Source organism: Merops nubicus, unplaced genomic scaffold (assembly GCF_000691845.1).
Source record: "Merops nubicus isolate BGI_N331 unplaced genomic scaffold, ASM69184v1 scaffold11503, whole genome shotgun sequence".
NCBI classification, from domain to species: domain Eukaryota; kingdom Metazoa; phylum Chordata; class Aves; order Coraciiformes; family Meropidae; genus Merops; species Merops nubicus.
The window spans coordinates 58,434-69,335 of NW_008598287.1; the positions used below are offsets into that span (position 1 = coordinate 58,434).

General features: G+C 44.9%; 1 protein-coding gene across 2 annotated transcripts in view; it reads left to right on the forward strand.

Annotated features, from left to right (window-relative positions):
* The window catches only part of ELF1 (E74-like factor 1 (ets domain transcription factor)), a 40,547-nt gene extending 30,410 nt beyond the window's left edge, over nucleotides 1-10,137 (forward strand). For both annotated transcript variants that reach the window (XM_008937002.1, XM_008937003.1), the window contains exon 8: nucleotides 9,444-10,137. In XM_008937002.1, coding sequence (XP_008935250.1) covers nucleotides 9,444-10,059 — 616 coding nt within the window. In that variant the 3' untranslated portion in view covers nucleotides 10,060-10,137. The remainder of the gene's footprint in view (nucleotides 1-9,443) is intronic.
* The last annotated feature ends 765 nt before the right edge of the window (nucleotides 10,138-10,902 follow it).

The following is a 10,902-nucleotide window of genomic DNA, read 5'->3' on the forward strand; positions in this document are numbered from 1 at the left end:
GCCTCACATGAAGGAAAGAAGCTAAAGACCCGTCGGATCTTTTCGGTACACTTATGTAGTTACTGAATGGTATAGAAGTATTGCTAATGAAGAAAGAATATACTAAGGCATCTGAGCAGTTAGGGTGAAAATAAACCCAGATGTTTTTGGTGTGCTTTTAGCCGGGATGGGCCAAGCTGCAGACCAAGGTCCTGGTGAGTCCTATGCAGTAGTCACTGCTCATCCCAGGCTCTAAACATACAATTTATGCCAGACAACCTTTCTGCTCAGTTTGAAGAGCAAACTTCAAATAATTTGGTGAGGTAAAATGGCACACTGAACATTTTTTGAACTGTATTTTTTAGGTCTTGTTTTATAATGACGCTAAAACAAAGGAACTGGATTTTGGGTTTGTTTGTTCAAACAGCTGTAAATCTCTGGCAGCTGAGCGTGCTTGTGTACACGTTCTGAATTGCTGCAGTGGGGCTCCCACAATGGTTGGAACAAATGGTCTCCACTGAAAATGTACGGCATGTACAGTTACCATTATAGAATGAGAGCTGACAAAGCTCAAGAGATGGGCACACTTCCTGTAGGGTTGTGCCTGGAGTCACTTTATACTAGTTTTATGGGAATGATCCTCAGAAGATTTTCTAGTGAGTATTGGTTAGTGGTTGGGCTCTGCCTTGAAGTGTGAACATCTTGGATACTTATAATTTGTCATATGCAATGTAGCATCTAAAGTTTTATTCACGTAAATGTTCTTCCCTCTTCTTCATGGAAATAAATGGTCTTCCCTCTGCAGCTATTTGCTTCTGTTCTGTTGTGAGAAGAAAAAATATAGAAATAAAATATTGAGCCTTTTTGAGGACAAAACAAAAAAAAGGATACGGTATCCTAGTCTGTATGAGAAATGGTGTGACCGGCAGGAGCCGGGAGGTGATTGTGCCCCTGGACTCGGCACTGATGGGACTGCACCTTGAGCCCTGTGTCCAGTTTTGGGCACCACAGGATAAGAAGGACATGGAGGTGCTGGAGCAGGTCCAGAGAAGGGCAATGAGGCTGGTGAGAGGGCTGGAAAACAGGCCTTGTGAGGAGTGGCTGAGGGAAATGGGGTTGTTTAGTCTGGAGAAGAGGAGACGTAGAGAGCAATGAGGTCTCCTCTCAAACTACCTTAAAAGGAGGTTGTAGCGAGGCTGGTGTTGGTTTCTTCTCCCAAATTACTGATGACAGGATGAGAGGAAATGGCCTCAAGTTGCACCAGAGGAGGTTTGGTAGGAAGAATTTCTTCACTGAGAAAGTGGTTAGAGTCATCATCCCTGGAGGCGCTCAAAAAATTAGTAGATGGAGCACTTGAGGTTATGGTCTAGAGGTTTGGGAAATGTTGTTATGGGGGTCGGATTTGATCTTAGAGATCCTTTCCAACCTTAGTGATTCTATGATTTAGTACTTGTAAAATTGTTCTGGTTAAACCAGAGTAACCAATACAGGTTAACCAGAATGTCTGGAGCAGTGGAGTAATTGTGTTTTAGCGCACAGTTTGGGGCCACTGAAGTAGGCCTGGGGTTCAGCTCCATGTTCATTAGGGCATTCTGAGCATAAAGGGCATCCTTTCTGATGCTCCAGAAAGTGAACATCTGCAAGGCTAAGGACTTGCCTTGTCAATGACACCATAGAGTGCTCTAAGGTGTGTGCATCTCAGAAGTTACATTGCTCCCTTAAATGACAGTCTGCGGATGAAGAGAGATGCATTTGCATTGACCTTTAATGTAGAGGAGCAGTGATTTAAGACAGAGTGTCTTCTGGATTGAGTGAGAAGAGGACCTCATTTTACTAACAGTTCAGAGAAGATCATGTTGTGAGTCATTTGAAATTATATGTCTATTCATTATTGACTGTATGGGGCATCACTGAATCTTCCAGCCAGCAGCTCAGTATATGAAGAAACTTGCAATTAGCTGCCTGCTGACAGGTCCTGTACAATGCTTTAGCAGACTTCAGGTTTTAAACACAGTTTTAAAAATCCAGCTTATTGTTTCTCTTCTATATTTTCAAGTTGTCATTGTGATAGCTTGGACAGAACATGTTAGAAGACCAGTATCCTGACTGTTCTGTAGCTGGGGGAAGGCTAATGCAGACCACAGAGGACCAGTGGATATGCTTTCTGTGTTCACTTCTGAACTGGAGAACTGCTACATGATGAATCAGCCACAGCTTTCATCTTGACCTTTTTGCAGCCTTGGGGTAGAAAACATTGCAGTAATCCATCCTGAAGGTGACACAGGCGTGGACCACAGGGCCAAGATCCTCATTCAAGATGAGAAGGAAGTAGCCGAAGGTGAATCCTGTCTTTCTTAGGCAGGAACATTCTGTGTAAGAGCAGTGATGAAGCCAACAACATGCCAACACAGGGGACTGTCCCTGTAAGCAGGGGGAATTACCTTTGAAAGTCATGTCTACCCCAAGCAAACGAATATGCTTTCTGCTGTTGTTCCATAAGCGTCTCTGTGCCCAGGCTATGATGTATTAGTGGTCTGACTGCAGCTATGCTGATGCTGAAAAATAGATGGATTTGTCTAGTATGAGTTTATCAACTCTGAAAATGTGATTACAGCTCCTATTTCAAATGAAGTGTCTTCATCTTGTGCCACATACAGATGTTAGTTTGTGTAAGTTGTGCAGTGAATGCCACCTTTATGTTCTGCAATCATACTTTACACTCTATTTATGTTGGTTTTGCTTGATCTTGCATAACCACACAGACACAGGGAGGCAATCTGGCACTGTCCTAATGAGATTTTGCATTGATCATTTGCTTTCAGTCCTTTTTCCCTGATGAAAAATTAAAGTCAAAGCTGCACAGTGCCAGCTAAGGTTGTAGCCCATTGCTCCTCTGCCTTTCCTATAGGTAATAAAAACCATCACAGGTGTCAGTCTTGGGAAAGAGCTCACCAGGGCTCCCTGGGACTTGATGGGGAACATGAGTGAAGGAATATGATGCAAGTTGAGGACTTCTAAATAACAGGATGCAACTCCTGGCTAATACTTGGAAGACCTTGCTTTGATTGGACAGCACCAGTGCACGTGCTTTGCTTCTGTTTGCAGTTACATGGTAGTCTTCCACCAGTGCAACAAATAAAGGAGGGCCTGCAGGAGAAGCTCTCCAGCACACCAGCTAGTGATCCTGTTGGATCTGGCTCACAACTGCTATAGCCTTCCCCAAAGGAAGGCAAGCAGGTGACTGTTGCAAAGAGCTGATCTCTGTCATCTCTTAAGTGAAGATTTGACTCCATTTCAAGCGTCAGGATGGTGAGGAAAATGTCCTTCCTGAGGGAGGTGAGAAATAGGCTGATGTGATCTCAGTGGGCTTCTACAAGAAACTCATCTAGCTTACACAGGGTGTTTCTCAGAAAACATTTACTACAGGGACAATTTCTATCACAGCGAAGACTTTAATCATAACCAAACATTTCTATTTGATTTTCCTGCAGCTGAGAAGACCTGTTCTTCAGCCCACTTCTGACTTATTTTCTGCGGTGGGTAGGAAGAAGGCTGCTTACAGCAGAAGGGACATCAGAGTCATCTAGAGTAATTTTGTTTCTGTACTATCCACAGGAGCTCTTTTCTCTTTATGTGTCTGTGGCACTGTTGAAAGAAGTGGGGTTTCTGCAGGTCTCAGTTGCAAATTTTTGAGTTCTAATTCAGGTGAGCATGTGTATTTTTGAAAAATTCTGGAAGGAAGACTGTAGCTGTGAGGGCCAGCAAGAAGAAGGACACCAGAGGCTCAAATTGAGTCCTCTGTCTCTGTCCTCATGATGTAAGAGATTATCTTGTCCAGGCAAAGAGCTAGACAAGAACAGGCAAGTTCTGCCCTCCCTTCAGAGAAGGCTGCATTCAGACTCGGCATGAAGGCATCAAGTGGCTTTCTACTTCTCATGGCCGTCTGCCCCTGGATTGCTTAGCAGCTCCTGCCTGCGTGGCCTGTGCTGGAGAAGGGGCAGTGCCTGTGAGACAGCACGCTGGGGTGAAGTACTGACAGGGCTGTTGGCAGCTCCCAGGGCCGTTGACAGGAGCGCAGCCGTGGAGCGCTTGGCAGCGACGGCAGAGCTCTGGGCAGCCTTTGGCTGGTGCCACCTCGGAGAGAGAGCTCGCCTCCCCACTCGGGCATCTGGCGTGCTTTGAGTAAGCACAGCACAGCCCTTCACCTCCCTCGCTCTTCCAAGCTTGACCTGAATGAGTTGTCTGCAACCAAATAGTTGTAACAAATGGGGGAAGTCCCTGGAAATTCATCCATTTACCTCAAGGCCATCGTTTCCCCTGTAGCTGTAGGCTGAACAATGTGCATGTTGGAGAGGAAATTCTCCTCTGTTACTTATTTCTACATATTTCATACTATTGTCTTGGTTTCTTTCTTTATTGTGCCATGAAATACTTTGCTTACCTTGGCTTGTAGCTTCAGTATTTTTTGTCTATCTTCTCCCTTTCTCCATTTCATAAATTCACAGAAATTACCATGAATAAACTTGTTTTTCCTGCCTCTCATTTATTGTTTGCTTTATCACTAGTTACCTCTTGATGAGCTAATACAATTGCACAATTCTGAGCTCTTAACAGTACCAAGTGGGCCAAGAAATAGATGATAATTTTCTGCCAAGCTAAAATGACTTTAGAGTTTTTGTCATTCTTTTCTCAGTCATAACCAGATTGTTTTATGGCAGCATTTCCTTTTCATCACTGTTGCTCAATGTTCTTGTTCTTTTGTAACTTCCGCCGGAACTTTTAAAGTAATCACCCAGTAGATTTTGTACCTTAGAATAGGAAAGGAGTTAGCAAATTGACAGTGAAAATCAGAAGCACAGTAAAATGCACAGTTCAAAGCATCTAAAATAATGTAGCCCAGTGTTAACATCACCTTAAGTAATCTGTATTTTCTTTTTTTTGTAAAATAGGCAAAACGATTAATCAAACCTGTATATGTTTTCAGTGATAATCAAGGCAAATAGTTTGAGCAGATAAATTTTTAGTTTGTAAACAGACACACTTGTCTGCAGTCTCACCAGTTACGCCAGATGTCTGGCTGGGCCACCATTAGCATCAGTAACAAGGCGTATTCATGGTGCTGTGTGCTACTTAACCCTGTGCTTGCACAGCCACCTGCTCACCTGCTGCATGCTCTCCCCGTAGCGGGTGCACGCTCTGTGTCTGTGTTTGCGTGTACATCTGTATGCATGTGTGTAGTGTGTGTTCACCCTTGTGAGCAGTCCTTCCCCAGCTTTCCTGTAGGCCCTCTTCAGCTACTGGAAGGCTACCATAAGGTCTCCCCCAGAGCCTGTTTTTCTCCAGGCTGCAACCCCAGCTCTCTCAGCCCCTGGCCTCATAGGAGAGGTGCTCCAGCCCTCTAATTATTTCTGTGGCCCTCCTCTGGGCCCTTTCTAACAGGTCCATGCCTTTCCTGTGCTGAGGACTCCAGAGGTGGACACGGTACTCCAGGTGGGGTCTCAGCAGAGCAGAGGGGCAGGATCACCTCTCTCCATCTGCTGGCCATGCTGCTTTTGATACAGCCCAGTACGCGAATGGCCTTCTGGGCTGTGAGCACACACTACTGGCTCATGTCCAGCTTTTCATCCACTGGTACCCCCAGGTCCCTTTCTGCAGGACTGCTCTCTATCTCATCATCCCTCAGCCTGTATTGATAACAAAAGGATTGCCCCTACCCAGGTGCAGGACCCTGCACTTGGCCTTGTTGAGCCTCCTGAGGTTCACATGGGCCCACTTGTCCGGCTTCTGAGAAGTCATATATCTGTATCTTGACTGATAGATAAGACAGAGCATCTGGAGTAAGCTGTTAGTCACAGTGTGAGGTACAGGTACAGGACTTGCTGTCAGGAGAAATAAAATGGCTTACAATCAATATGCAAATGCTAGTGACAGTGTGCTGAGACAAGCGGTCTGGTTCAGTCCTCTCAGAACTGTTGGTCCCAGGGCTTTGTGGAATACCTTCTGCATCCATGACATCCAGTTCACACTTTATGAGGTTGTCCTTTACAGCCGTTTAGCAGCTAGACGCTTTTATTTTCAGTACTTTAGTTCACAACAAAACATCTACAGAACAAGAAAGTAGCTTGAAAGTAATACTTGGATGGTGTTACAAGCACGGGCTAGCAGCTTCAGCTGCTGCTTTCAAAACTGCAGCTAGTGGTTTGATCTTAATTCTTCAGGTTCAATTAAGTTTATTCATGGATTAAAGACCTGGCTTGGTATCTACTGTGATAATTTTTAATGCTTTTCTGATGGGAAGTGTCAGTTGTCCTTTCTTCTTAGCTGTTCCACTTGCATTTTGGTCTCTGTAGATGTCCCTGGGTTGAGTTGTATCTATGTGACATTTTGACTTAACTGCAAATTTCTTTAACTCTAGGTAGTTCACTATTTTTATTTTTTAGACAAGCCAAGGGATGCCCTCATCCTATTACTACTTCTGGCACAATAATTTGTGACTTTTCTATCAGAGCCCCAGGGGAATAGCTGGGGGAAAAAGTTAGCACTGCTAACCCTTAGCAGACCTGGTGTGAGTGAACCTTGATGTTGTCATTCTGAGCCTTGCACTTCAAGCTCAGTTGTTGGTATTTGCTGTGCTTCACCAAGTTCTCCAGAAGCTGGAAAGAAAGAAGCAATCACTCTAGCTGGTGCTCCATCTCCAGCCAGCCCCCATTTCCATGAGCTTCTCTCTTGGGCTTGGACTGCCTCCAGCTGTGTGAAACAACAGCTGAAGCTTGACTCTGGTGTCAGTCCTGGTTATTGGCCTCCGTGATGAGACCTGCTGGGAGCCTCATGGGCAAGGATCTGGATTTGATTTGCTACAGCAGCATTCCTGGGTACTGCCGCCTTCTTTCTTGTGAGGAAGAGAAAGCTACAGATGCAGATTTTATTCCTTGTATTACCAAGCCACACAGGAGGTGGAGAAAAGATTGTCTGCAACAGGGACTGGCACTTGGAGGATGCTCAGGGAGTACTGCTGTACTCTGAACCTGGTATCATAGAATTACAGACTCATTTAGGTTGGAAAAGACCTTCAGAATCATCAAGTCCAACCATTAACCTAACTCTGCTAAGTCCACTGCTAAACCATGTCTCTAAGCACCATATCTACATGGTTTTTAAACATGTCCAGGGATGGTGATTCAACCACTTCCCTGGGCAGTCTTTTCCAATGCTTAATAACCCTTGCAATGAAAAAAATTTTGTAATGGCCAACCTAAACCTTCCCTGGTGCAACCTGAGGCTATTTCTTCTTGACGTATAACTTGTTACTTATGAGAAGAGCCTGGCACCCACCTCTCCTACAACCTCCTTTCAAGTAGTGATAGAGAGTGACAAGGTCTCCTCTGAGCCTCATTTTCTTCAGACCAAATAGCCCCAGTTCCCTCAGCTGCTCATAAGGTGTATGCTCTAGGCCCTTCACCAGCTTACTTGCCCTGCTCTGGACCTGCTCCAGCACCTCTTTGTCTCTCTTGTATTGAGGTGCCCAAAACTGAACACAGTACTTGAGGTGCCACCTCACCAGTGCTGAGTGCAGGGGGACAATCATTCCCTTAGTCCTGCTGGCCACACAATTTCTGATACAAGCCAGGATGCTGTTGGCTGCCTTGCCCACCTGGGTACACTGCTGGCTCATATTTAGCCAGTTGTTGATCAGCACCCCCAGGTCCCTTTCTGATGGGCAGCTTTCCAGCCACTCATCCCCAAGCCTGTAGTATTCCGTGGGGTTGCTGTGGTCCAAGTGCACTTGGCCTTGTTGATCCTCATACCATTGGCCTCAGTCCATAGATCCAGGCTGTCCAGCTGCTCTTACTGGAGCACCTAGGTCACCTAGGGGGCCTTCCCAGAGGACTGAGCTGAGAGGGACCTGAGAAATCCTCTATGAATATTCCTTCACTTGCTTCTGCTGCTGCAGTAAGAAAGGGGGAATGCAGTTCTGTGTGGTTGGACTACTGCCTGGAGCAGCATTTTCATCCACATTGCCCCATAACTTCAGCATCACGTAAGTCCTGCTTTGGTAAGGTTTTGTTCTGTGACTCTGAAAGCCAGAGTGTGGTTTTAAAGTGAAATTGTTAACGTGCTGAATCTGATCTGAGCGGTCAAGGGCAGAATGCTGTCGAGCAGGATTTCACAGAGCTGTAAGAGACAGGTACTGTGTGGGGAGAAGGACAACAGAAAGGAAGACATTCCACAGCAGGCAACCCTTGGAGCGCATCCGAGGGCCAGTCTGCAGAAGGGAGCGTGTGCAGTGTTGTGTGTGGACCTGAAAGCACAAGCGTTTATTTGTAAATTGCTGTCTATCAAAAGTGACTTCAGCAGGGGTAGATATAAGCTAGGGCAAGGAGGAGATCATTATTTGGGGCTTGGCCAGCGTCAAATATGTTCAAGAAAACACAGAGGAGGGCTTAAGACTAAAACAGGAGAGGAGGGCAGGGAGGACAAAATATACTGAAGAGAAGCAAGAAGGATGGAAATAACTGCAGGGGAAGCAGAGGAAGGAAGAAGACTTGGAGACAGTGTGGCATGGTGGGCTGCAGCAAGCTGTAGGAGGGTGTCAAAGCAGTTGCCTTTCCTTTCCTCCTTCCCTTCCCTGGAAATCACTTCCTTCGCCAGGAGTATGTTCTGGTTTGGTTTTTTTGTGTTTGGGTTCTATATGCACAACTGGAATGTATGCATTTCAGGCACATAAGCTCTAAGCCACCCTTGTCCATCATAGTCATCGTGTGCCTCAGTAATAGGGCTGTTGATCCTGTAATGCTGCCCTCTCAGCTGGACCCCTATAGAAAGTGCTGTGGTACCCAAGTCAGTGAGCTGGCGACTGATGGGGTCATTCCAAAATTAACCTGATGGTTTGGGAGCGAGTTCTGTGCAGTTGCTTGACCAGAAGGAGCGTACAAGCCTGGCAAACATAGAACTGTATGTCCTGGGGCTCTGAGAAGGTCCTGATCAGACAGACTTACAGTGCAGATACATTTGCCTGTAGGTAAATGTATGTATAGATATCAGGAGGATTTAGGCCTGATTTAAGAGTTTAGGCTGGTGACTTAGGAATTGCTTAGGGTAGCTCGTGAAGTTGATGGCAGATGTGTAGTGGGTCATGCTCTTGACGTGAGCTGATGCTCGAGGAGATCTTGGATTCAATTCCCAGGTTTTCTGACAAACTACTGAAGGTCCCACAGGCAGGCTGTTCAGTTTGGTGGTGGTAGTATTCATCTAGGGTACCTCTACTTTGGGAACTGCCTGTTCCCAAAGTTTACCTCAGTTTTGGGAACTGAATTTGGGGATCAGGTCCAGTTCTTATTAGGCAAGCGACCACTACCTCTTTTGGAACTGTTGGGTAAATGAAATGTTTATGATGCCAAGTGGTTTTTCACAACTCCACGTTGGAAGCATTCTAACCCTTTTCTAATCTTTTCTAACCTTAACAGGACTTTACAGACTCCAACCCAAGTCCCAGTGGTTGTTTCTCCCGGCAATCAGCAGCTGCATACTGTAACACTCCAGACAGTGCCTCTAACTACAGTGATAGCCAGCACAGACCCAGCCTCAGGAACAACGTCCCAAAAATTCATTTTACAAGCCATTCCTACTTCTCAGCCCATGACGGTTCTGAAAGAAAACGTCATGCTACAGTCTCAGAAGCCAGTCTCGCCCCCTTCCTCAATCGTGCTGAGCCCAGCCCAAGTCCAGCAGGTGCTCACCAGCAGCGTGCAGACAGTTTGCAACGGAACAGTCAACATGGCCTCGTCTCCATCCTTCAGTGCCACTACCCCCGTGGTGACGTTTTCGCCCAGCAGCTCACAGGTGGTAGCGCATCCATCGGGCACGGTGATCACTTCAGTTATTAAAGCACCAGAAACGAAACAGGTTGGCCTACAAGGAGAGGTAAAAGAAGAAGAGAGTGACCAGCCAGAAGACACTGAGGAGCCGGAGCAGAGATTCCAGCAGCAGCCGTTTGTGATGGTGGTGTCCGACTCCAGTGGTTTCCCATCTAATGTGCAAGTGAAGCAAGAAAATGAGCCCTTGGAACCCAATTCACATTAATAAATTTAAAAAAAAAAAAAGACCCTGTGGATGATTATTTTCATAAATGTGATGGGACCTTTTCAGTTATGTATATATGAGTTGATTCTGAAGCAAGATGTTGCAAAGCTACTTAATTTCTGCAGTTAATTATTAGAATTCATGCTTTAGAATGGATTTTGAATTTCTTTTAATTGCTAAATGTTATCATATAAATAAAATTATATATTACTCATGTTTCAAAATACAGGCATGAAGGAACATGCTTTTTACGCTATGAAGACATTCTCCTGAGGTTGTTGGCCAAAGTTTCAAACTTATTTCTTATTGTACGTTTGCCATTTACATTGCAGTAACGTTATTATAACCTTTTCTGTTTAATCCATGTGTTTATCACTTAACTTTTGAAGCAACAGTTACTTTTAGTGGGACATTCTCATTCCACGCGTATGACTTTTTATGATCGAGTATCTGTTTCGTACCGGTGGATTACATCCGTTTTAGACTTTGATAACCAGGTAGCCTCTTACCTTTTTTATTTTTGTTTTTTTGCAGCACAAGCCATTGTGTGTGCAAAAATTGAATACACACTCCTGTTGAGAGTACACGAAACATTTATTCCAGTAACGGACAATGCCATTTATAGATTTTATATGAAAACATTGGATATATTTAAATACAGAAGCTAACGGCATCACTACAGGTGCAACAGTTTCATGCCATTTTGCAACTATGGAACTTAAGAATCTTGCTTTCTACTTCAGATTATTTTGTTAAGGGGGGAGGGAAATGAAATATATACAATTTATACCGGTATTTGGAGATTAATACTGCTAAGAGTTGGGTTTTTTGATTGTAAATAAT